General features: G+C 38.7%; 1 protein-coding gene across 1 annotated transcript in view; it reads right to left on the bottom strand.

The window, feature by feature from the left end:
• The window catches only part of ADAMTSL3 (ADAMTS-like 3), a 182,240-nt gene that overhangs the window by 9,116 nt on the left and 145,584 nt on the right, over positions 1-27,540 (bottom strand). Inside the window, exons 17-25 of the mRNA XM_009994484.1 lie at positions 27,464-27,540; positions 26,661-26,840; positions 25,691-25,844; positions 17,628-18,708; positions 15,314-15,441; positions 14,865-14,993; positions 3,466-3,648; positions 1,316-1,435; positions 306-518 (exon numbers count right to left, since the gene is read on the bottom strand). The exon at positions 27,464-27,540 is cut by the window's right edge and continues 110 nt beyond it. Of these exons, the coding sequence (XP_009992786.1) occupies positions 306-518; positions 1,316-1,435; positions 3,466-3,648; positions 14,865-14,993; positions 15,314-15,441; positions 17,628-18,708; positions 25,691-25,844; positions 26,661-26,840; positions 27,464-27,540 (2,265 nt within the window). The remainder of the gene's footprint in view (positions 1-305; positions 519-1,315; positions 1,436-3,465; positions 3,649-14,864; positions 14,994-15,313; positions 15,442-17,627; positions 18,709-25,690; positions 25,845-26,660; positions 26,841-27,463) is intronic.

Here is a 27,540-nt window from a genome sequence, read left to right as displayed (position 1 = left end):
TAAAAAAACCTGACTGTTTTAAAACTGTTTAAGCAGCAAGGCACCAAACCAGGCAACATTCTCTCAGCTTCTCAGCTACACAGGTAAGAAAAGTGAACCGCCACGTGGTATTTGGATACACAGTATTCCCCATATCCCACTCTCATTGTCTATTGACTTAAATTGGACTATTCACACAAGTGAAGTTAAACATGTATTTAAGAATTACCTTCTCTATGAAGCAGGTTAAGTTTCAGGTAAGTCTTTACAGAGTGAAAGAAAATATTTTTAAAAATTAATAATTTGTCATATAATTTTCAACAAACCTTCCTTCTTGACATTTACCCAAACTGACATTGGTTTTGCACTGGTTGAAGTCCAACATTGGAATTGTCCAGCAAATTGACCCGAGTTGGTGTTCACCTCTAGGATACGACCCCCAGCCAGGGGTCGGTACTCCAAAGTCTTAACTTCCTCAATTGGACTTTCTCCAAAAAGCCAGTGAACTGTATTTCTGTAGCTGGACAACACCGGGCAACCTAAAAATCAACAGCATTTTAGCAGGTCTTTCTAAACATGCTGAAAAGTTTGTGAATAAGTGTGCATGAGTGTGTCATTCTACATAAAAGATCTTACCAGTCTAAATTAAAACAGGAGTACAAATGTATTCACTGAAGTCCAAGCTATGACTCAAGATCCAACTGTCCCTTGAAGGCTAGAAGCAGTGTAAGCTATGTATACTTACCATAGTTCTTTATATTTTCCCTTTCTTACAAACTTCTATATGAATGAAGCCATCAACTGAAGATCAATCATTTAAATGGAAAAAAGATTTCATCTTATATTCTACAATGTGCAAATAGGTTTACACTGAAAGGATTTCTATCTGTTTTGGAAGGGAGTCATAAATATATTAAATTGCTGCATTTTCACTCCGCAGGCACAAGCAGGGTCAGAAACAGAGCTATTAATTTAGACAGAAAAAATAAAAAAGCAGTTACAGAGCACCACTGAATGCCCCAACATCATTTTCAAGTGAAGCTCAAAGAAATAGCACAACTTCAGTCCCATGGTGAGTCACCTAGGTGAGGTCTGAAGGGTCACCATTTTAAAACACTTTTTGAAAAGCTGAATCTTTGAAAAGGCTCCCTCCCTGACAACAGAAAGCTGAGATATGGTTACGAAATCATAGAATCATAGAAAGGGTTGAGTAGGGGCCTTAAAGGTCATCCTGGACTCTTAAGAATTACAGTCACTTTCTCCATGGGGCCCTTTCCTTTTTAATTAGATTAATAAATAGTATAATTGAAATGACAAAGTAAAAAAGCCAACATACCTATTCTTAGTGAATCTCCAGGTACCACACTGACATTTGTACCAATTGTAGTCGCCATTAGGACACATTTTCTTCTGCTTCCCTTTGATAACAGAGTGTTATTTTCTGCATGTTTTTGTTCTGTAACACAAGGTGTAACATCTCTTAGTAATAATTAAATCAAGATGCTAAGAAAAAAAATTGCATTAAAATATCCAACATGCTTTTTAGGAAGCAGGAGGATAATAGCACTTGGGAACTCTTTAGGATCAATCTCATTTATGCAGTTAAATTTTCTGTCTAACATATATACTTCAGATATGTAAAGAGGGAAACAAATTATTTATAATGTTTATGCAACTTTCTGAATCAATCAAATTAATTGCATTTTATTTATTAGGAAAAAAAGTCTGTAACAGTCTAAACCCAAGATTTACAGGATGTATTTCCTGTTTCTCATGACAATTTTATTATTCCAGTACCAGTCATTCACATACAGGAATTTTAAACAAAACAATTATCTGAATAGAATCAGGTCAGTTCCTCTGTTCCATTAGATGGAATTATGATAAAGTGCTACAACAGAAAAAGAGAAATCTCTTTAAATCTCATCACGCACAGAGACAGCATAATGTATGCAGAATCATATGCCTGTCACTATAGCAACTCCTTTTTATCATATGCCAGGCAGAGTAACTGCAAAAATGTGAGCAATGTGTTAATAACACACAGTTCTTGCCACTTAGTCAACATTTCTGTTTCAACGAATGTGCATCTTTCTCTGTGATTCTCCTTCCAGAATGGTTTAAATCTTTTGTTATAGTCTAACTTCCATGGGTCATTTTACATTGGCTCAACATTCTTCCTCAGTGTGCAATGTCTCTACAAAGCCTCCTGCTTGTCTGTGTAAACACTGGGGGAAAAAAGTCTCAACAGAACCCCCAGGAACCATGGACATATGGCATGGACAGGCAAAAGGCTAGTGGCCTTGCTAGTTCTTGGGACACTTTATTATAAAAGCTGCCCAGATTTTTCTCAATTGCTTGATGGCCCCAGGTCAGGCAGGAATTGCTGTAGCCAAGTCCAAACTGCTGACATGCTGTTGCTTCAGACAACATTGAGGCAGGGCAATCTGCAAGTCCAGACACCAGAAGTCTGCCCATTTCATTGCAGTTTTGCAGAGCCAAGAAAAATTGCAGAATTTGTCCCTGTCCCTCTCCTATGCACCCCAGATTTATTTTAACAAACATCACATGAACAGGAACAGAAATAAAGTTAGGACTCTTGTGAGCCATTTTCCCAGTCATGTCATAATAATAATATTCCTCTCTGGGACTCTGAAGGTTTTGATGGAATCCAGGAAAACTGAAACCAAGAAGGGAGTGTCAGTCTACACTCATCCTCACACAAAAGACTCCTGTTATGTCTTCGGTACCACTTTCTTGGCCAACAGATCCAACCATCCATAACCTGCCCTACACGTGTGCCTAAGCAAGCAAGCGTTGTAGCAGGATTGGTCATATGTACCTTGTTGTACTTTGTACAGCAAAATGATGATACATTTGTCTCTAGACCTGAAGGATCTAAAGTAAAAAAGGATCTAAAGTATTGTAAAGTATTACATGATTAATCTCCTTACAATAGTAATTTAAATGGAGTCTCTGTTATCTATTCTGAAATTTAGCAATTAATATTAAGAATTGTTTTGTTTTCCATGTCCTTATGTTTTATTGGCCTCTATAATGAAAAAAACCCACAAAAACATCGAACTCCCCAAACAGCTTTTACTATCATTTCACTGCACTTCCCTGCAGATTTTCTGAATAACTCAAGCCTGCTTTGTTTACCTAGATAAAAGCACTGGGAACAATATAATATGACAGTAGATTTAGTTTTTTAATGTGTCTGCTGGCTTACGGGCTGATATTTGTTGCCTGAAAGCAAGAAGATGGAACAACTTTTAAAGAAGTCACAAGTCAAGCCATCTGTACTTATATCCACTATTACAGGAAACATAAAATAGAGAACAGATCCCAGGGAGTCAGAAGCAATCAAAAATTCCAAGCTCATAATAAAGTGTTAAATATCTCCCCAACTATTTCATTGGTTCACCCTCATAACTGAAGTGGCTCACTGTTGTTATCAGTAAGGAATTCTCATTTAGTACTTACCACTTAAGTGGAGAACAGACACAGCCTCAGCTTTTCCAAGAGCGTTGGACGCTCTGCAAGTGTATGTTCCTGCATCTTCATAGGAAACATTCCTCAGAAGTAAAGAGCCATTCAAAACTAAGAAAGAATTGCTTTGCAGAAAGTCTTTCTTCTTAAACCATGCTACATTTGGTTGGGGAACACCTTTAAAATTAAAACATGTATTATGAGAGATAAACCATAGGTTTTACATTGCTAACTGCTTCTATAACATCCAAGAATCCTGAGTTCCTCTGTCATTTCACAGACAGTGTAAATCAAAGTAACAACATTGTAGCAAACCCACTCCCTTTTCCACTCACAACAAAACTTCCCAGTTGTGAGGCTTGTTATTAATTCAGTACCCCACTGAGATTAAAGGCTAAGCACTGCAAGGGAAGCTTACAGAACAGCTTTAAAAACTGCTCCCAGCCCTACAAAAGCAATGTGCTCATGTGTCTGGCTACTGCAAGATGTGAGTCTTAACCCCAATCAGGTTCAATTGACAAAGACATGCACACCATGTTTTTCATTCGACTTGCATCCCAGAATTTACTAAGGAATGGATATTCCATTTCTAAATAAAAATGAAGAAAAAAAGACATTGAGACATAGTATTCCTCTTGAAAAGAAAAGGATACATGTATCCATTAGATGAGGAAATACATGTGCCCAATTTCTGTCCAAAAAGCTCCTGAAAACTTATCCAAGTAGCAGATGCCATATATACAACTTGTAACAGTGCAGTGTGAAGGAAAATGAACACAAAGAGCTATTAACAATCAAAGGAGGGGTTCAGTTAAGCAATCTCCTGTACCATCATTCCCACTTTAAAGAGCTCTGAGAAACCCAGCATTTGCAGATAACTTGTCATTCTAAATTTCAATCAGTGAATTACTTTTAATTTGATTATTTTTCCACTGGCACAGTACCACCCTTGTGGGAGGACTTCTGCTGTTGTTTTATTTTCCTCAAACATCTGCCTTTAAAAGGATATTTTGCAAGCTGGCAAATCAGACACTTCATTGCTGGTGCTCAGGTTGAGCTGCTGCAGCAGAAGCGCTCTTTTAAAGCTCCAAAATCCTGAACAAAGCACAGGGTAAGTCTGACAGGGGTGTCACAGTGACCAGCTGCAGAGATGTGCAAAGGCACAGGGCAAAAGACAAGTCAGAGCAGCTGAACTGTCTTTCACCTGAACTGTGTTTTCCCTAAATACATTGATGAGTGCCCACTGAAGACTACCAAACTGGGTTCTGCTATAGAAGCTGACCTCAATGTGGGACATTTGGAAGTTTCAGCCATATTGAATGCTAATTCAGTCTCCTCTCTTCACAGATCATTGTGCAGGATTACTTTACATATGATGTCTTCATGATGTAGAATAGCTTTTAGGAACAATTTTAACATTTCAATCACTGGCTTAGCACTTCCAATGCACACCTCGAGTTTTTCCTTTACTGTAATAAGAACCAGACATTTTTTTGGAACCTGCAATTTCACTGAAGGAAAAAGCTGCCCCACCACTTTGTCTAGAAAGACAGTGGAGAGGAACACTCTTCTGCATAATCACAGATTTTATTCTAGACAATTTAGCAACAGTTGGGGGCTTTTAAATTAATGAGATTGTGTTTACTGAATAAAACAGCATAAAGTACAGATCTGTAGAGTGCACAAGGGTCCAAAAAACCAATCTGTTTTTCAAGTTTCCAGAAGAAGCTTTATGCCACCTTCAAAAAATCCTTTTGGAATTGCAATGAGGTCTTGTTTTAAGGGTCTTTTTTCCATTTTACCCCAGCTTTTTGGCTGAAGTGTATCATTCTCAGACATATTTTTCCTTTACAGTAAACTTTCCATGGCCATCCAGGCATATATACTTACTACAGATGGGTTGAGGAGGTGTTGTGAGGATCCTGAGCTGTTTTAATCTAAGGTCTAGAAGTTTGCAGCCAGATTAACCTAACTTGCACCAAAATCCTGAAGACCAATCAGAGCCAGAAGCAGCATGGTTGAGGTGGGACTGAAGTAAAAAGATTTAAAGTCAAATTCCACAAAACGCAAAAATATTTGGAAAAGTTCAAATTTAAGCTTTTAACCTCAGTCCCTATCAAACTTCAGCCCAATATCACCTCATGATACAGTCCTCCCTGTTCTCACCACAGCATTCAGAAATGAAGCTCATTTCTGGGATTTAGCTTAAGCAAAATCTCTCTTTTTCCAAACTTGGTTTGTATCCTAAAGTTTATCCTGGAAAAACTGCCATGTCTCTACTCTTCTACCTGTGTCTCATTCAGAGACACGTAGAGCCTTTTAAAACCTGGGCTGGAGTTCAGTTTGCAGAAGCAATCCTCAGAACGGCTTTGCCTCTGAATTAAGTTGAAAATGGGGCATCTGACACATACCTTAAATTCACTGGAAGTTATAGCTAATGATTCCCCTTTCTTTCTTCAAAGACTTGTGTGCATTTCTCTTTAGGGGAAACAAGCAAATAAAACCACACGCACACAAGGAAATCAGACCATCTCTCAAGTGAATAATGTGAATACACAAACATAAATTCTAGGTCTAAGGAGCAGAAGTGTGGGCAGAGAGCCCTGCATGGCAGTCCAGCAACCAGCCCAACTGAAGTGCACAAGGAATCCATTGAGGCAACCTCAGAGGTGCTGTCACTTACAGATAAAAGGCGGGGGGGGAAATCCATGAGAAAAGCTCAGTTATATACATCATGGAAAAACACCACTATTATGCACTGTATGCAGTTATCACACACTGTCACTGTAAAACAGAGTTCATGTTATCTAGATACCTTCATGTGCATCCATAAATGTGAGCTGTTTGAGCTGAAAATAGTCATGGGGAACATCACAACACTCCTGTATCCCATTTTACCCAAAACTCATGGGAAGTAATATTCTTATCTCTTAATAATTTCTAATATACTAAGACTCTCTGAGCCGCCTCTTCACAATAATTTTGAGGACCCTTCAAGTTTTTGCATTTCATGGTTCCTTTTCTTTCCCCAATCTTTCTGTTATGCAGAAACCAATTTACTATCCAAGAGTGAGCCTGGGAGATATTGGACCATTTGCTTAAGAACAACTGATATTTGCAATCAAGTTCCTTCTGTGTCCTTTTTCATGGCCTTTCGGTTAGGTTGCCACTGAGAGTACAAATCTTTATCTTGATCCCTGAGTTAAGGAAAAAAGGAAGATACTTGCAGGGAAGAGCTCAGGGACCTATCACAGGCTCCAACCCTGCCTGTCAGGAGAACCTGAAACTGGTGAGCACAAAGGTGATATAAATCTCTTGAAATTGTGCCTCCAGAGAGACACAGTAGAGAAATTGGCCAGAAAAAGTTTTACTGTGTGGATCTTTCTCATCTGCTAATAGATACCCTATAAATGGATTAAAAAATTTAAGCAGGAGAAAAAGACCTTTCCTTAGAGTTCAGTGCCTTTGCATTCTTCAGTAAGGCAGCATGTACATTTCAAGCCCTTCTGGACAACTTCAGTTTATCTCTATGTTCCTATTGCCAGTGAAAAGTCCTTTTCTGCCCTAAGTCTTGTGAGAGACATGGAGTTCCTGTGCTTACTGTCATTTCTGGAATTCCTACAAGGAGAAACTCTTACTGTTGGAGAATACTAAAAAAACCCTACTTTTAGATGTGCATTAAGCTTTATAATAGTCTCCATGCTTAGCAATGCTTTGCATAAATCTTCTTCTCATAACATAGCACACAGCACAACCCAGCACGCAGTCACCATTCATACATTTCAGGAGAAAAAGCTTCCATCATGCAGATTTCTGATGCTTCTTCTGTAAAAGTTATTCTCCATCTTTACTATTCCTGAGGTCAAATTTTTCTTCCGTACTGGTGTGCAGCGCTGCACAGCCAGTCACGTCTCACTGATCCAGTCCTGTGAGAAAGCAGGCAAAATACACAATGCCCACATTCCTCATTACAAAAAGCACCTACAAAGAAACTTCAGGATAAAGTTCAAGCATACTATTAAAATGCAAAAAAAAAGCTCATTTTTTTTGCCAGGCAAATAGTTCAGGCCTATCCTGTAGTATCCATGTAAATAAAACATGAAAAAATTTAAGTACTGTTTTATTATCCAAAGAGAAACTAAACTAGAATAAAACAAGTCAAACTATGAGGTGTTGGTGGTTTTTTGTTTGTTTTTTTTTTCCTTAAACATGACAAACTGAATGGAACTGAAATGGCACTTAAGTTTAGGGACGTATTTGTAGGACTTCACGGAGGAGTTCAACCTGTGCACAATGTGGAATTTTACTGCAGATGCTTGACCCTCCTTTAAATAAAAGTTTATTTAGGTAAGGACTTTACATGGACAAAAACATCATTCACACTGTCTTCCAGAGCCTTTTCCATTACAGAATTGTAGCAAGAAGACTATTACCAGAGATGTTTACAAGCTAATTTTAAATATATTTCCTCCTCACTGCTATAATTTTCTGCCTTCTGTTTTAACTCAAAAGAAGCTCCTGCTGTTGTAATTTATCCTTTCTCAGACAGTTTTAAAATGTGTCTTATCTTTCACCTTACTGTCCAAATTTAACACATCTACATAAGCTGCTTCTACAGAATGGCTGCCTATTTTATAATCTGTCAGAAGACACCAAATCATTCTGGGAATCATTTCCTAGACCTTCTCTTCAGGGTGGGGGGGAAGTGAAAAGGTAATTCTAGTCTGTAATCCTGGAAGGAAGTAATTCCCTATCTACATCCAATAAAATACTGCTTTCAAGCTGAAGAATTCCTGGTTTGATCCCCAGCCAGTACGAAGAGGGGGAGAGGTAAGAGATGGCCTGTAGCCACCTTTGTTTCCTTCATACCCCACCTCCATGCAGATGCAGCTGAGGAGGAGCCCAAAGGTGTCAACTCATCCAAACTGCCAAAGGCTCTGAATTCCCAAGCACAGTTTTGATCCCAGCAATTCAAATGGGAGCTCCATCACTGACATCAGCTAGTAGGAGAATCAAACAATCACATCCTATGGCTCCAAGTCAGGAAAGCACTTTAAGCATAGGATTAAATCCATCCCTACTAGGAAATGCAAACAAACACATGCTTAAAATCAAAAATTGTCCTTCATGAACAAAGTTGCATTCCTGAACTCAGGCCTTCTTAGTCTTAGAAAAAACCTTAAAAATCAGACAGTTACTCTTGAAATGGATCTAAATCCTTTGATGTTAAAATTTCTGCTATAGACCTAAATGGCTATAAAACTTTGAAATTAATAGAATCGAATTTTCGGACCTCAAACGCAGGTTATTTTCCACTAGCACGGGAGCAGTTCTAAAATACTCAATGTTCCATGAAAAAAAATAAAAATAATAAAAAATAATAATCATTTTCCACTGTGAGTGGCTCTGGGACAGCAAATGTTACGGAAAAAACCCTCCAGCTCCAGATGGGACTGTGAAACACATGTTTAAAAAAGAAGGGGGAAAAAAAAAAAAAAAAAAAAAAAAAAATCCACACTATAGGGGGCCCCTAAAATATTCAGTGTTCAAAAACAAATTTCCTCCAACCTTGAAAGCCCTATGAAATATTGCACACCATAAAAATCTTGGCCTACTACCTAGTTGCTCTAAAACATTGGATATGTCTTCAGAAATCTTTCCCCCAGCTATGCAGGATCTCATAAAGCATTCTGTATTTCCCATTCAAGAGCAAGGCAGAATTTTGCTGGCACAAACCACACGTTGCTGCACTTCACTAAAAAAAAAAAAAAAAAAAAGAAGAATCCACACTATAGGGTGCCCCTAAAATATTCAGTGTTCAAAAACAAATTTCCTCCAACCTTGAAAGCCCTATGAAATATTGCACACCATAAAAATCTTGGCCTACTACCTAGTTGCTCTAAAACATTGGATATGTCTTCAGAAATCTTTCCCCCAGCTATGCAGGATCTCATAAAGCATTCTGTATTTCCCATTCAAGAGCAAGGCAGAATTTTGCTGGCACAAACCACACGTTGCTGCACTTCACTAAAGGTTTACCCAACTTTGGAGGATAAATTCACATGTCATCTTTCAGAGGAAATGATTCTGGGTCAGTAATATACATGATGAATGTCATCTGATTGTTATTTATTCTACACTCACTAACCCCTGCAGTGGATTCAGCATTACTTACAATGCAGTTGCTTTGATTGATACTTCTTCATACTCCCTCCAGCAGAAGCCACAAACGGCCTTTATGTGCATCCAAATTGGGCTTGAGCACTTGGCTTCTAGGAAACCCTAAAAAGCCTGAACCACAACTGCTACTGAAATTACCTGCATGAATCCTGGCAACTTTACTGGGAATAACCATTGTGGACAAAGAGCAGTGTGAGACATTTTGTCACTTGGTATGATCCTCCAACCTGTGCTCTAGATATTGCTCTGCTCTTCCACAGTCTTTCCAAGCTATTACTTCTGCTTTCTCCTACCAGACAGGCAATAGTCCATCTTCCTTGGTGGTACCAACACCTGGCAGCATTTAGATATACTCACTAACTTCTGGTGACCTTCTTAGAGAGATTCCTCTAAGAGACCCTTTTCCATTCCACCCTTGCTACAGAGCTCTGTTGGGTCCTGCTTAGTTCTCTGGCTGACACCTGCAAGAACTTAAGTGTGCTGGTGTTCCCATGGAACTAACCACATAACTCCACAATCTGAGTCTCAGTGTTTCAGGTACAGCCATGTGCATGTCTGTATTTAATGTTATTTGTTCTACAGATACATTTATTATGCACATATCAATTCTGGACATCCTTTATCCTCATTTAGCTATTAAACATTATTTGTGTGATGTTGCTGCAACTCTGCAGAGAGTTCTAGATCTTTAGATTTGATTATCCTTTATAAATGTTCATCTTTCACAGCTTTATCCAGCAGTTCACATTCTTTTTCAGAACTTTTATAAAAATGCTGAACATCACAAATCCCAGAGCAAAATCTTGGGAAACTCTACTGGTAACTTCTCTCCACTATAAAATTGGCCATGTGTTCCTTCCGACCATTTAATCAGGTACTATCCAACGAGCTAACCTCTCTTTTTACACTATGAGAATTTGTTAAACTTTGCCTAGGGAATTTCTTGACAGCTTTTTGCAAATTGAAGTAGGAACTGCCAAGGGAATACCCACATGTTTTTTGATCGTTCCAAGAACTCTAATAGATTGCTAAAATTTTACCTCCCTCTAACACAATCCTTCTTAACCCTTCCTGAATAGGGAATTTGAAGGAAAACCCTGCCCAGAAAATGAAAGCTGGGAGAGAAAGGGAGGAAGCTATACCAAAAAAGGCAATGCTGTAAAAACATTCCAATTTATTGGGTTTTTGCCCCCATGAACTCTGCAGGCTACATCTACATTAGCAAGGAGCAGGGGACATCAGAAACGTGCTTGTAAGGAGGGACAGCTGATACCAAGGTGCCAAAGCACACCTGCTGTGTGTTTGGATGAGGATTTCTTTGGACTATGCTGGGAATCTTGCCTGGACCCTTGGACTTACTGCCCATTAGTATATGGAAAGTAAGAAGTATAATCCCCAGGCAAATCCTTCTGTTTAGTTCTATCCAAAGGGATTCAAGTGTTCAGGTTTCCAGTTGTAAGACACAAAGCAAAGCACAATTAAGCTTTTGAAGTAGATCTTTCAGTCCTTCCTGCTTATGCCTGATCCAAACAAAAACTCTAACATAGATGCACTTACAATTAGAAGAAGTACAAGATCAAAAGATTTTTATTTTATTATACTAGTTATAAATAGTGTCATCCCTTCCTCATAAAATAAATTCATACTTACTCCTTTAAACCTTTGAAATCCATTACCAATATATTTTAGGAAAAAAAAAGGAAGGGAAAGGAAAGGAAAGGAAAGGAAAGGAAAGGAAAGGAAAGGAAAGGAAAGGAAAGGAAAGGAAAGGAAAGGAAAGGAAAGGAAAGGAAAGGAAAGGAAAGGAAAGGAAAGGAAAGGAAAGGAAAGGAAAGGAAAGGAAAGGAAAGGAAAGGAAAGGAAAGGAAAGGAAAGGAAAGGAAAGGAAAGGAAAGGAAAGGAAAGGAAAGGAAAGGAAAGGAAAGGAAAGGAAGAAAAAAAGAAAAGAAAAAGACAAAAGAAAACCTTCTAAAATAAATTAAATGCCAGAATTCTATGTATTAAACTTGCTGCTTTTCCTTCACTGAGAAGTCATCTGAGGGGTTAAGTATAGAAGACAAAGAGCAGCATCAAAGTTACATTGGAATAGTGTGGATAAATGAAGGAACAGATGGAAAATCAAATTCTTGATTTATTCTGGACCTGTTTCAAGTTCCAACACTGACAGCAAGTAGCTGGTCCATCTTTGTGAAACGTCTGTGTAAAAAGATGACCCTGATTCAACAGGTTTTGTGTATTTCTCACCATTTTTTAGTCAATATGTTGTTCTTAGAGAGCCAAAATATGCAGAATTTGGATAAATACGAAGTTCCTACTTTTAAAAGCCTCTGCCAAGGTATTTGAGAGACGCAATATAACGGACGTAGTATAAACCTTAGCTCAGTCTATTTCCCTTCCAATCTCTCACCAGCAGGTGGCAGACAATGCACATTTTATGCAGATTTTAAATATTTCCCCCCTTATTAAACTTAGAACTTTCAAGGTTTCACAATAAATGAAGTCTGACAGTTTTAGTTTATTTTAGTAATAATCACAAGACACTCTTTTCTGCAAATACAATAAATGTTATCCAAGAGCAATTTGGAGCAACCAGTATTGATATTTATACCATGTGTTTTGATTGAAAAGCTCTTGGCTGTAAGAATGAAATATGAATCTATCCAGAATGTTATTAATATCTTCTAGCATATGCTCGTGTGGGAGCTATAAAAAGTGAATTTATTATAATTAGTGGAAAAGTAGTTTTGTTATAAATTAAAAAGACAAGAAAGTGATACTATTAGCTTAGTTAACTTTTCTTAAACTATTGTTTCATGTTCTATTGATTAGGATTCACTGCTCTTTAGCATGTCAGAGGTTTTTTTTTTAATTCTTACTATTATTTTTGCAGTGTGCAGGAAAGACTTTCAAAAGGACAAAAAGAGCTAAGTCAGTAACAATGAAAAAAGAAAAAACCTGATCAGCTGGCTGACACTGCATGTAACATGAAAATTCATGTCCTTCCTGTTCAAACCACCCAACACGAGCTGTCCTGTGGTATGTGGCCTAAGGAACCCAGAGCCCCCGAATTGGAACACACGGTTCTCTTCAAGCCTTGAATAATTAAAGGGTTTATTGCACAACCATCACCCAGCCAGTAGAGGAAGCTGGGAAACCTTTCCTGAGAGCATTATCTCTCTAACTTTCACAACTGCCTTTGCCATGTTGTTGGGTAGCCTGCCTCTACTTCCAGCTGAAGTTCTATGTCATTATATTCTCTCTTAAAGGAACAATTATTTTACCACTTTGCATATATGCGTAATTTTTAGATGCATTTCTGAAGGAAAATTCCTGAATAAGCCTTAAAAAAAAATGGTTTGAACAACTATAAAAAAGTACGAAAGGTTATTCAGCCTGCAGAAACAAAATAAACTCAGAAATGATCGCAGGCAAGAAATTTAAAAGCAATTTCAGAATTCTACTAGTGGCATGGCACTAATATTCTTCACACACACAGACACCTTGTTCATCAGATGGTTCTTAAGGAAAACTGGTTTGTGAGTTAGCAAGAGTCCAACAGATCAGATTATCTGCTTAACACTAATGAGGAGAAAAGGACTCTCACAACCTCACATTATCAGCTTATAGGAAAAGGACTTTTAGAATATTTAGAGCAATAGTATTTTTTTTGCTTGTCTGATAATTCACAAGATGTTTTATTAGCATTCACTACAAAGTTCTCATCCTACTACACTACAAAGAGACATATTGTTGGGTGCCACCTATTAGACAAATATATTAGCATAAAGTGCTATTAAATTCAGTCTTCTAAAGTCAGTGGTTTACTACTTTTCATTTAGGAAAGGAGATCATAAAAACTCTGCTTCGATCATTTCATAGGTTTTCTGCTTCTAGGCTTAGGGACGTATTAAGACCTGCAAGCTCTGTTATATTCACAAACAGTAATACTTACTTCCTTGGCAATTACAGGAAATAAAGCAATTAGATAAATCATTTTTTAAGTCAACACTGGTGTCTTAGTACAACTAAAGTTTGGCTCATGAAAATACACAGTTCTAAAGCATTTGGAAATCTACAGTCCCATGTGAAAATATTAATTTATATTTAAATTACTAGCTGCTTACCCATCCAAACAATATTAATATTAACAGTGTGACATTAACTCTCTGCTGAATTTGAGATGTAGGTCAGTTATACATAGCATTGCCAAACTATAGCTGGAAAATATTACTTCATCAAAGAATTAGTCTTGGTACAACAGCAAATAGCAGAGCTACATGTCCTAATAGATGTCAGGCTGGCGCCACTATTGTGAGCAGAACTATTTGCATATATATATAATTCTATCACTACTCTAGCTCAGTATCAACACGCTTTCTGATACTCACTCCCCCCGCAACATGAACAGCTCTGACTTCTCTGCAGTTTCTCTGCACTCAGTTGCAATGTTCACTGTTATTAGCACTTTCATACATCATCTTCAACAAGGCACCAAAGGCTGAGCGTAGCCTATTAAATATTTGACAGAGTACTGCTGCTGGGAGTTAAATCTTACAATTTAAACTTAACAGCCAATAACTGGGATCAAAAAGAAAATATCTACCTTCCCAACAAAGGGCTAGGAAATAAAATGAAGCAGTGAACTGCTTAATGCATTTAGCTTCTGATTAACATTAATGCTGCTCCACAGATGTTGAGCTAGAAAATATCTGCGTGCTCTCATGGCTCGGCACTTTTCTTTGTTTCCTTACTGCAGCTGCAGACTGATGGCCCTAAAAGGTTAGTTTACTTCACTGTTAGGTTTAAAGTTCTATTAAGCTATGGCTGGAGATTTCATTTTCAGTTTTAACAATAGTCTAGACATGTGTGCATCTCAAGTAGGGATAAGGAAAGTTCTCTGATGAGCAAGTCAGCTGGCGATACTTGCAGCAAGATAGTCATGCACTCTGGTTGGCTTAAGCTCTGTAGTGGAGCCTCAGATCACTTCATGGAAAGAAAAGTACTGTTAAAGGAAAGTGAGTTTGAACATATATATATGTGTGTATAAATTAAAGTGACAGATAGAAAAGAAATAGGGCTGGTGTGTGTGACATGCCTGATAAAAAATGACTAATGATCAATTATTTTCTGCCTTCACTGTTTGTTTCTTTCAAGGCTTCAGGTAAACTTCTGTTTCCAACATTACAGGGAACTTCAGTTGAGTTCTTGCTTACCTTTCACTGGACATTCAACCAGAATATTTGCTCCAGTTCTTGCCATAATTGTGCCTCCAACAACTGCCGAAACACTGCTGGCTCCCAGGTTTGTAACGTTTAATTCAGAGGACAAGATGACAGGAATCTCTTTGAATTTAAAGGGATAATCAGTTTCAAAAGCTTTCTTTGACTTTAAAACATAGATCGTGTATTTAAAAGTTTGGAACAGAATTCAGTTTGCAAAGCAACAGCCAGAAAATACTGGTGAAATAGATACAAGCAGACTCAGTTTCCACCAACTGTGGTTTTAGAACAACAGGACCATTTTACTGCTGCCTTTTACATCAGGCAGACTGTCATGGATTGCCAGCAAAAGAAACTATTTCACACCTGAGGGGAGATGGATGCTTATATATAAAAATAAACCATAAAACACATGCCCAAATCTGTGGGTGCTACAGTCTTACCTGCACGCAATAGCAAGGAAGTTTCCGTATCAAAGCCAAAGTCATTAACCACCAGGCATCCATATGTACCAAGTTCCCTTTCTGTAGGATTCTGAATCTGCACTTTTCCAACGGTGTCCAGTATCACTCTGCAGAATATTCAAGGAGACACAAGGGTTACTACCCTGGGGACAAACTCAGCAGAATCTTCTTGCAAGAGTTAGATACAGCAGCCAAAAGCCTTTTTAGGTGTTTTATCACTGTGGAGCAGTGCATGCAGTAACGGTCCTGCTTCCTCTTCGGTGACAAAGGGGGAACACTAAACAATACACGCATAGATCATTCTTCAGCTCTTGGGAGGACAGTGAGTTTGCTACTCCAAAACCAGAATCCCTCAGGAACAACAACATGAATAAATCAGACTACCACAATTGAATATATTAGGCTTAGAAAGAAATCCATCTCTCCAGAACAAGTTTGGTTTTCAGGATGATTAAGGAATTCAGAAATGTATGGTCTAATCTGACTTCCCAATTACTGTAAATTGTTTATTCAGGGGAGGGGGTTTATTTTGGTTTTGTCTGTTTGTTTGGGGGTGTTTAGGTTGTTTGATTTTAATATTTTCATCATTAAAGCTAAAGTCTTCCTCCAAAAACCCACAGGTGTCTTGAACACCTTACCTGCCATCTGAGGGGCAAGGCATGAGAGAGAACATCACAGGCTGAGGCAGAAGCTGATAACAGCAGCCTGGATTTTTCCCCCTTGTTACCTTCCTGATAAGTTAAGCTATACACTCATCACATCAAAAAAATCTGTAGCTCTGGCATTCCCCCACACTGACTACACTTAAAGAAGTAAGAGATCCAAACATATTAAAAACATTTGTGCCTCAACAAAACAAGCAACTTCATATATGGCTCAAATATCAATATTTACAAATGCAAGAAATAAAACAGCCCATTTACCACCTCACATTCTCTTTCAGATGTTATGCTATTAATGTCACTTGCTTTTAAGTGCACACACATATCTATGGATTTGTGTAAGAAACCTTACTGTGAAAAAAAAATAAAATAGGAAAGAATCCTAGTTTCCCAATATATCCTCTAAGTGCCAGAATACCACTCTGAGCTAAAATTAAGGCAACTTCTGAAAGCAGACATTACTAATCAAACAGATACTCATGAATAAACAAAACACGATAATGTCCAAAAAATGAAACTATTACTTGCAACAAATTAATGGGAAATTACACGTATGTCACAAAATAAATATAACTGGTGGGAGCTACGTGGTTCCAAAAACATTTGCACTTTAAAAAATGGTTTAGTTTTGGTGTCTTTGCTTTAATTGATTGCCCTGCAGAAGTGTATTTTTCTTGGCAGTGCAGTTAATCAGTTAAGTATGTTGAGAAATATCCAATAGCGCCTTTATCATCTCAGAATCATTTTTTTTTCATTACTCAAGAGCTAGCTATAATTCCAAGAGGCTAACACATGAAGTTAGTGCTAGTATTATCAAGTGAGCTTGTAATTTATCAGCAATGAAGTAAAAGTATTTGCTCAGTCTTGAGCAAATATCAGAATATAACACTTGCTGAACTTGTTCTTCGAGTATAGTTCTGAAATGTGATGGCAAGACAAGCTCTTCATTATTTTGTATTCCACTGTCCTCAACAGAAATATTTGTAAAATCTAAAGCATTGGGAAAAAAAAACCATGAAAGCTCATTCATTCTTTTTAAATTAAGGTTATGCAGCTACAGGTACACCTAAAAATGTATGGTGTTGAAAGATGGTGAAGGTACCAGTGATATTTTACTGTACATGATCTTACTTTAGCAGAGGGTTTGTACTACATGATTGTCATAGGTCCTTTCTAACCTGGACCATTCTGTGATTTTCCCTCCTTAAAATTAATAAGAAGTAAGACTTCTTTCATCTATGCCAAAGCAGAAGCTTTTAATGTGTTTCTTCTGTATTTGGCATATGAATGAACCCAATAGGCTTCTTAATTCATATATAAATCCATTCATTTTCTGATGCAGCTGAAATAATTAAGGCAGATCACAAAATCCACAGTTAGGACACCCAAAACACTTCACCTAGTAAGAGAAGTCAATCCTCCCATGGGATACCATGGAAAAAGACATACACTTGGATGTTAGTAAAGCCAAACAAAATGACAGATGCTTGAAAGACAAAAAAATAAATTACTTAAATTAAAAGACAGAAGGTGCAGTGTTCCTGCATATCTCATTTTTACAACAGCAGGGTGAATTTTTACAGTTGATATGGACATAATAAGCCATTAAAAAATAGAAGATATTTACTTACCTCTCAGAGTCCTTTATTGTCTTGCCATCTTTTGTCCAAGTGTATTTCACTTCACTCATCCCAGCTGTTTCACACAGTAGATTGACAGCATGAGTATTCTTGGTCAGAAAAACAGTATTTCCAATTCGTACTGTTACTGTTTTGTTGAAGGAAACTCGAGGAATTTCCTTTTGCCTCATAATAACTGGAACCTTCTGATCCAACACTAACTTATCAACGTTTTTTGTGCCGGTACGTTCAGATTCATTAGGTGATTTTCCTGTGAGTTTTGAGGCAAGTTTGTCATCCTGGGCCCCCTTCCATTTTTCAGTAGTTGGTTGTGGAGACCTAGATAACTCAGCTACTAATTGATAAATTAACTGGGAAGCCAAGTCATCATTGACTTCTCCGGTTTCAATGAGCTGGCTCATGTTCCTTATCAGTTCCTCAAACTGCACAGTGTCCATGCTGTAGGCACCTTGGAGAACTGCTGCCTCCAGTCGTTTATTCTTGAATTCACGAGAGCTGAAGCCTTCTGCTGAATTGCTCCCAAAAGCTTCAAGATTTCGCAGAAATGGCTGATCACTTACTTGCCTGTCTCCCAGGTAGAGCTCATTCTTCTTACTCCATATTTGCCACATTTTGCTCATTTTATGCCATTTGGCCCCAAAGCTGTTGGCCTCATTGTGATCTTCATTACTGGTCTCACTGGCATGCTTTCTGAGACTTGGTGGTTCTATCAATCTGTTGTCAGTACCAATGAGTTTGAGGACAAAGGTCTCATGCACAGAGCCTGCGATACATCGGTACACACCGATATCGGTTGCTTCAAGACTATGTATTTTCAGCGAGCCTGACTTAGTGATGCCAAGTCTTTTAGAGTTTTGTAAATGTTGTCCATCTTTCTCCCACTGGATGAGTGATTTCTGGAACCTTCGGACAGGGCACTTAATTACAACAGATGTTTTTGGAAGTAAGTAAGCTCGGCTTCCTATGGTGAAATTAATGCGCTTCTCTTGTCTTGTTTGAATGTAAACTCGGTGAATGCTGACAATCTGAGGTCCTTGAGCAGAGTGCTTTTCTGGAAGCTTTGGTTTAATCTCTGAAAGAAAAAGAAATGCTGAAAAGTATCTGGCCATTGGCACTCATGTTTACAAAATCTGCTTTTTACAGAATATTTGACAGTTTTTCCTGATTTTGTTCAAGTCAGATTGCAACAGCCTGAGCTTTTATCTGAGTCACAGAAATGCAAAAATATGAAAAACATAAACCATAACAAGAATTCTAGCCAAGAATTCTATTGCTTCTTTCTCAAGTCTCCTAACAATAAGAAGATACAGGCAACATATACCTATACGAAGAATGTAGATGATGTGCACATGCATGAATGTATATGTAGATTATATATATATATAATGGTTATATTTCCTATTTCTGCCTCAGAAAGACTAGGCATGACAGGAATGGAAAAACAGAATTAAAAAAATTGAACACAACACCACTTTCCCTGTATTTGAGCCCTGTCGAGTGCAGAATGACCTAAACAGAATAAAACCTATCGAAAAAATAAGGCTCCCCTTGACTTTTATTGAAATTGTCAGCTGGCCATGGTGATTGTCTGATAGAGTCAGGCCAAATTGATAGGAACAGAGGAGGTGAAAGAGTCAATGAAGACACAGGCACATGCAAGAAGCAAAGCCACTCTGTAATCTTTGGCTGAGGGTCATTTCTTTGAGCTTCTCGCAGTATTGTGCCAAAAAAGCAGGGAGGAGAGAGAGGAAAAAGAGAAATAAGTCAACATTTTGAGAGGTTGAATATAGTAATCAAGTAAATTGACAAAAGCAGGCAGTAACTGCATATAGATTCACACAGCCTGGGTATGGAGATACAGGGTATTAAGAAGCTTCCCCTTAGCTGCAGGTCCTTGGATGCTGAAAGGTTTTTGGGGAGCTGCTTGAAGAAACACCAGCATAGGCAGGCTTTCCCAGCAGTGGCCAGACAGGGACACTGAGGACAACACAAGAATGACTGCAATGTTTTGGATGGGACTGTGTTGACTTACTGTGCCCCACTGATCAGTTAACTCTCCTAACTAAGCAAACACTGGATAGGTGAGAAACAACCACTGTAAGAGGATGAAGGCCACACCTCCTGAGTTTGTTTCATGCATGATGCAATTGGCCAGATGAGAAGAGCTGGGAAACACTTTGCATTGGTGCTAGAAAACAATTCAATTGTGCTTGGTGACCAAGCCTTTTGCTGTGTGACAGAGGAAAAACTCAGAGCCTACAGAATGAGCTGATGAGCCAGGAAATGGAGACACAAAACAAGATGCTTCTCAGTGTGCCTGAATCTGAAGTCATCACTACTATTCCACTTGGTAGGTACATAAATGACAACTACACTGGTGACACACATGATATTTGGGAAACTGCATGCTTCTAATATACATAAGCTTCAAATATGCTGTGAAGAAATAGGTGAAAAGCTAAATGCTTCAAGCATTCAATAAGTGTGTGCACTATATGAACTACACCCTAGAGTGCATTCTTATGCTTATAAAACAAAATGGTTATTTTCAATGTTTTGGGTAATTAGTTCAGACCTGTGGGGATATAATGGTTCCATAATTACACAGCTTTTAAATCAGTACTCGTTATCCAGATACATGGTTCCTCCAACCATTTCACGTGGTACAACAAATTAATTGCTTTAGACACTCAGTTTACTAAAATTATTAAAGTAGCATCCTGTTTTTAATAAGTTACTGGGTTCCAAATATTTATTTTTAGGGAAGTGTTCCAGTATTAAATCTTCCTTTTCCAAAATCCAACTACACAAATGAAAATACTTCAGGCTGTGCTCTGTTTACACTAGTTATTCCAACATGGAATTAAACCCAGTGCATACTTATAAATATGTTAACAAGTCTCATCCATTTCATTTTTTAAAAAAAAGACAGACCACTAACCCTCATTAGACACAAATGAAAATACTTCAGGCTGTGCTCTGTTTACACTAGTTATTCCAACATGGAATTAAACCCAGTGCATACTTATAAATATGTTAACAAGTCTCATCCATTTCATTTTTTAAAAAAAAGACAGACCACTAACCCTCATTAGCAGTTCAACACTAAAGGGTGTGTGTATGTTTTTACTGGTGGCTGGTGAACAAAGCTAGAAGTGAAACAAAGTTCAGACTTGTGGATGGCAGGCCACATAAATATATAAGATCACATAAATATATAGAATCATAGAACTATTCTGGTTGGAAAAGACCCTTGGGATCACCGAGTTCAACCATCATCCCTACTCTACAAAGTTCTCCTCTAAACCATATCCACCAACACCACATCCAAACAACCCTTAAACACATCCAGGGTTGGTGACTCAGCCACATCCCTGGGCAGCCTATTCCAGTGTCTAACCACTCTTTCTGTGAAAAAACTTTTCCTAATGTCCAGTCTAAACCTCCCCTGTTGCAGTTTGAAGCCATTGCCTCTTGTTTGGTTGCTAATTATCTGTGAGAAGAGACCAGCACCAACCTCTCTACAATGACCTTTCAGGTGGCTGTAGGGACTGATGAGGTCTCCCACCAGCCTCCTCTTTCTCAAACTAAACATTCCCAGTTCCTTCAAGTGTTGTTAAAGAGATTTATTCTCCAGACCCTTCACCAGCTTCATTGCCCTCCTCTGTACTTACTCCAGCGCCTCGATATCCCTCTTGAATTGAGGTGCCCAGAACTGGACACAACACTCCAGGTGTGGCTTCACCAGCGCTGAGTATAGGGCGACAATCACCTCTCTTTTGCTGGTCACAATATTTGTAATACAAGCCAGGATGCCACTGGCTTTCTTGGCCACCTGGGCACACTGCTGGCTCACATTCAGCTGGTTGTCAATCATGCTTCTAATATACATAAGCTTCAAATATGCTGTGAAGAAATAGGTGAAAAGCTAAATGCTTCAAGCATTCAATAAGTGTGTGCACTATATGAACTACACCCTAGAGTGCATTCTTATGCTTATAAAACAAAATGGTTATTTTCAATGTTTTGGGTAATTAGTTCAGACCTGTGGGGATATAATGGTTCCATAATTACACAGCTTTTAAATCAGTACTCGTTATCCAGATACATGGTTCCTCCAACCATTTCACGTGGTACAACAAATTAATTGCTTTAGACACTCAGTTTACTAAAATTATTAAAGTAGCATCCTGTTTTTAATAAGTTACTGGGTTCCAAATATTTATTTTTAGGGAAGTGTTCCAGTATTAAATCTTCCTTTTCCAAAATCCAACTTACAGACACAGTAAGTGTAACTTTAAACACAAATGAAAATACTTCAGGCTGTGCTCTGTTTACACTAGTTATTCCAACATGGAATTAAACCCAGTGCATACTTATAAATATGTTAACAAGTCTCATCCATTTCATTTTTTAAAAAAAAGACAGACCACTAACCCTCATTAGCAGTTCAACACTAAAGGGTGTGTGTATGTTTTTACTGGTGGCTGGTGAACAAAGCTAGAAGTGAAACAAAGTTCAGACTTGTGGATGGCAGGGCAACTAAATATATAAGATCACATAAATATATAGAATCATAGAACTATTCTGGTTGGAAAAGACCCTTGGGATCACCGAGTTCAACCATCATCCCTACTCTACAAAGTTCTCCTCTAAACCATATCCACCAACACTACATCCAAACAACCCTTAAACACATCCAGGGTTGGTGACTCAGCCACATCCCTGGGCAGCCTATTCCAGTGTCTAACCACTCTTTCTGTGAAAAAACTTTTCCTAATGTCCAGTCTAAACCTCCCCTGTTGCAGTTTGAAGCCATTGCCTCTTGTTTGGTTGCTAATTATCTGTGAGAAGAGACCAGCACCAACCTCTCTACAATGACCTTTCAGGTGGCTGTAGGGACTGATGAGGTCTCCCACCAGCCTCCTCTTTCTCAAACTAAACATTCCCAGTTCCTTCAAGTGTTGTTAAAGAGATTTATTCTCCAGACCCTTCACCAGCTTCATTGCCCTCCTCTGTACTTACTCCAGCGCCTCGATATCCCTCTTGAATTGAGGTGCCCAGAACTGGACACAACACTCCAGGTGTGGCTTCACCAGCGCTGAGTATAGGGCGACAATCACCTCTCTTTTGCTGGTCACAATATTTGTAATACAAGCCAGGATGCCACTGGCTTTCTTGGCCACCTGGGCACACTGCTGGCTCACATTCAGCTGGTTGTCAATTAGAACCCCCAGGTCCTTCTCTGCCAGACACTTTCCAGCCACACTTCCCCAAGCCTGGAGCATTGCCTGAGACTGTTGTGGCCCAAGTGCAGGACCCAGCTCTTGGCCTTGTTGAAGCCCAGACCATTAGCATTAGCCCAACAATCCAATCTATCCAAGTCTCTCTGTAGAGCCTTCCTATCCTCATGCAGATCAATACTCCTGCCTAGCTTGGTGTCATCTGCAAACTTACTGATAACACACTCTATGTCCTTACCAAGATCATCAATAAAGATGTTAAACAGAAACTGTTCCAACACTGAGCTCTGAGGAACACCACTTGTGACTGGCCCCAGCTGGATGTGACTCCATTCACCACCAGTCCTTCAGCCTGACTGTCCAGTCAGTGCTTGATCTAACAGATTGTGTGCTCATCCAGGCCATGAGCAGCCAGGTTTTTTTTATGAGAGTTCTATGGGGAACCATGTAAAATGTTTTTTGGAAGTCCAGATAGGCAATATCCACAGCCTTTCCCTGGTCCAAAAGTCAGATCATCAGGTTATAAAAGGAGATCAGGTTCATCAGGCAGGACCTGCCTTTCATAAACCCATGCTGAAATGGGTTTATGAATATGAGGCCACATAAGTGTGCATTTTCTAGATCCTTACTATCATCCAATCTTGCAGCTGCTGAGGTAAAAGACTGCTTGAGAGAGATGTTTTGCTTTTTTTTCTCCAAGGTAAATGTTGCTTAATGATTAGATGGCAGCGGAGCTGTTGGATGTTATCACTTGGTACAAACCCATCTGCGTCTATGACCTCTAATGCTCTTCTACAGCCATCACTGGGTGGCAGGTCCTGGTGATCTAAGGGCTAGACTGGTATTATTTCCTGTTTCTCAGAGCACACAGCCAGGAATGTTTCCAAGTTACCAATGTCTATTAACTAGAAAACAGCTATTATTACTTGTCCCAGGATGAAAGATTAATTATAAAAGCATCAGCACTGTTGTGAGACAGCAAAAAAAGAAGGTGCTCATCTAAGTCACAGAATCTTAATCAGTGGGAGACATTCAGAAGTGCTGCTCCCAAAGCCAGGGACCCCATAGGGCACACATGCCACACACCAGTCTACTCTCACCAAGCCCTGTCATCCTTTGGCCACCTGCCCACTCAAGGGCTAGACTAAGCTCCTGTCTTCTATTCACTCCTCTTTCAAGGCAGCCTAAACCCATGGCTGCAAGAAGAGGAGATGCCTCCTGCATGTTCCTGTGAATCCAAAGCTGCTCTGGCTCCTTCTGCAAAACCCAACTGCATCTATGAGTACAGATTTGTCTCATGCCTTCTCCTGCCCACCTGTTGCCAGGCCAGGGAATCACAAGGCAGACCCAAGCTGCAAGGGCTCTCTAGTTCCAAAGGGTTGTAGAGATGCAGGGAGAGGACAGTGATTCTCTTTTATGACTTTGATCTGCACCCATTCTGCACAATCACACTCCCTCCGCAGGCCACTGTCCTGCTTTCTTGGCACTGTGGTGAGAGCTGACAATGAAACTTTAACATCAGTCTGTGCTAAGCAATTTGCAAACCAGCTACACTGCCATTCAACTATCCACAATTAATTAAATTCAGATAGATATGTAGCTCAAAATATTTTATTAAACCTTATGCCAAGGACATTCCTGAAAGTCCACAGGGCTTTATTTAAGTGGAGTTTTGAACCTCAGGATTTTGGCATGTTAATCTGAAATGCAGGCCAGGAAAAGAAGTTTCATATTATGTATAAATCAGTAATTATTCTATTTCTCATTTTGTTTTGTGAATAATTTTTAAAGCAAAGCTTCAAAATATATAAAGTATCTCTTTCTTGACAGCACTATGACTTGGGTCAAAACACATCTACCTCTGTGATCTTTGATCAAAACCAGGCCATTCATGAAAGCTTTTGATTTTTTCCCCCACACCAAAACTAAACTACTCTCCTCTCTTTCCAGTGCCCTGCTCCAGAAACCTACAAACTAACACTCTTATTTATAAAGGAAGGAGAGTACAGGTTCAGACTTAGAAAACCTGCATTTACAACTGCCTTTTGTAAATGATTGTATGTAACTAACACAGTCTAGATCAGCACAGTATTTCCATCAACAGTACACATGCAATCAGTGCAACCTCCATCATATCATAACCCAGTTGTGCCTAAATTGTACAACTCCTATAGACAGTTTTTTCTGAAAAGATTTTTACATAGACAGCAATAAAATACTGGATTTTTTGAAGAGTGTCTATACTGTCATAACTTCCTGCAAAGCTCATGAGACTGGGATTCTCATTTCTACAAGGAAAGAGAAATTATACCTAAAGTTATCACTGGCACAGAGCTTCAGGTTTTGAATTCCACCATGCTAAGCAAAATGTCTATTGTAATATAAATGTACAGTTAAAAGACAAGCCAGACCTGGATTCTTATCTTTTCTAATGTCCTTATTAATTTGTACTCAATTTATGTTTGGTGGTTTTGTTTTGTGTTTTGTTTTGTGTTTTGTTTGGGGCTTTTCATTTGGGATAGAGTAAGAGATAGAGAAAAAATCAGATTAAATGTAGGTAAGTATGAGGGTGAGAGGTATATAACATGTATTCTAAAACTACTTCATTAGATCATAACCTATATTTCTGACTGCCAGAAAAAAATGAAAACCAATCCTGTTATTACTGGTCTAGTAATTATGACACTCAGTTTATGCCAGATTACTAATGTGAAAGTACAGGGAGATGAGTGCATTAACTTGTATGCAGATTTTTCTTTATAAATAGATCGTTCCAAATCAGCAAGAAACTACATAAAGCAACATACTTACTGTTGCAGGCATTCATCTGACAAGACCTTACAAGCAGTGAAGGAGACAGACCACTACACATTGATCCATTTAATGTGACATATTGGCCCTTTGCTGTTAGGTTTTGGCACGCAAGTTTCCTTCTCTGGATTCCAACACCGCAGCTTACTGAGCACTGTGAAAGGAAGGATGCAGTCAAGCTAAACTTGGTGTCCCACACCACACAAGCTAATTTTAAACTAGTGTGCTTTTTGGTTTGGTTTTCGGGGTGTTGGGTTTTTTTTTGTCCTTCAGAGAAACAGTGCAGACGCTCTACTTCATATGAATCTTTGTGTTATCCAGACATTAAACTCCCTCCACTTCTCCAGGCAATAAGAATATAAGAGATAATTTGTTCCAGCAAGCAACTCAGGAACAATTAAAATAACATGACAGTATTTATGTCCAACCACAGGCAGAACAGAGCAATGAGATCTAGTATCTAAGAGAAATAATTCAGCCTGTTCTCAACAGTCTATGTCAAGTCTCTCAACCCTCTTTCCACGTTTGTATTGCATGAACTTTAATTGCAGCTTCTTAATTCGCTTCAATAATTTTTTTTAATTATTTTTTTTTAGCAGGGAGTGGTAACAAGCTTGCACTAAATAGGAAAGAAGGAGGACATATCCCAGAATAATGCAAAGATCTGATTTTTTGGAAGCTGTACTGTTAAATAATTGATAGCTAAACATGTCTAGTAGAATACATGAAGTGCATTACAGCCTGTCCTTCAGCAGCTCAAAGACAGCTCGGGAAGGGGGATGAGATCAGCCTGTTTGCAGGCAGGAATGCACAGCAACTGTATGCACAGTCTGGTCCAGGTCCATGCCTTGCAGAACAGTCAGCTACTCAGTGAATGAATTGCTCCGAACATCTTGTTCACCCAAGGAGAAATCTTTAGAGCTGATGTTGTAATTGAAGGTTTTGGTTCACCCTCATTGGGGCTGCTCACCTTGGACCATTCTCCTATGACTAGCTGAGGAGGACAATCAATTTTTGCACATGGTTTACTAGTTGGTAATTTAGGTTCCCGGCAGGTGTCATCAGAGTGTTTCAGGAAACTGCCATCTGTCAGCAGCTGCTTACAGGACACTTGGCGGGTCTGAATCCCTCCTCCACAAGTACGTGAACACTAAGAAAGAGAACGTAGCATGTAACACCTACATTTACATCTGTGCTCTCCCATCACACTGATTTTACACAAACACGGTAAACTACCCCCTCCCCAATTATCCTCTCTTGAAAAATTACATCTACTTTTAATTAAAAAGCAAACAGCATGTAGAAAATTCTTCTGTGAAATTGTTCATCTGATATATTAGAGATAATAAGCTTCTAACTACTAAGTTAAAAAAAAAACTCATCACCTGAATGCAATGAAGTGGCAGAACGTTTTTTAAGAAAAACATGCATCTTACACATAGATCTGCCTGTGTCTCAGATCAGTTATTATACCTGGTAGGAGTTTAGGAAACGTTTCCTTAAGACAAAAAAAAATAAAACCAAAACAAAACCAGCAATGTCTCCAAAAGCAGGTTATTGTGTTTACAGGGCATAGAGAGAGAGAGGTGATGTTGGAAGTACGTGGTATCAGTGCCATAGTAGTAAAAATTAGTGGGTTTTGACCCTGGATAGGCTTGTTTTAATGAAATCAGCTGAAACACAAAGTTTAGAAACTACTTTCCATGTTATTCCAGCTAGAGACTCCCAAGCACTTAGCCAGAGGAACACACTTAAACTGTAACCCAGTCATACCTGCTGCCATTCCTCAACATGCCAAACAGGGGGACAATCGATCTGGTTACAAGCTTGTAAAGAATGAGGCTTCTTGT

This window comes from Chaetura pelagica, unplaced genomic scaffold (assembly GCF_000747805.2).
Source record: "Chaetura pelagica isolate M959 unplaced genomic scaffold, ChaPel_1.0 scaffold222, whole genome shotgun sequence".
NCBI lineage: Eukaryota > Metazoa > Chordata > Aves > Apodiformes > Apodidae > Chaetura > Chaetura pelagica.
This window is presented reverse-complemented; position numbering and strand designations above follow the sequence as displayed.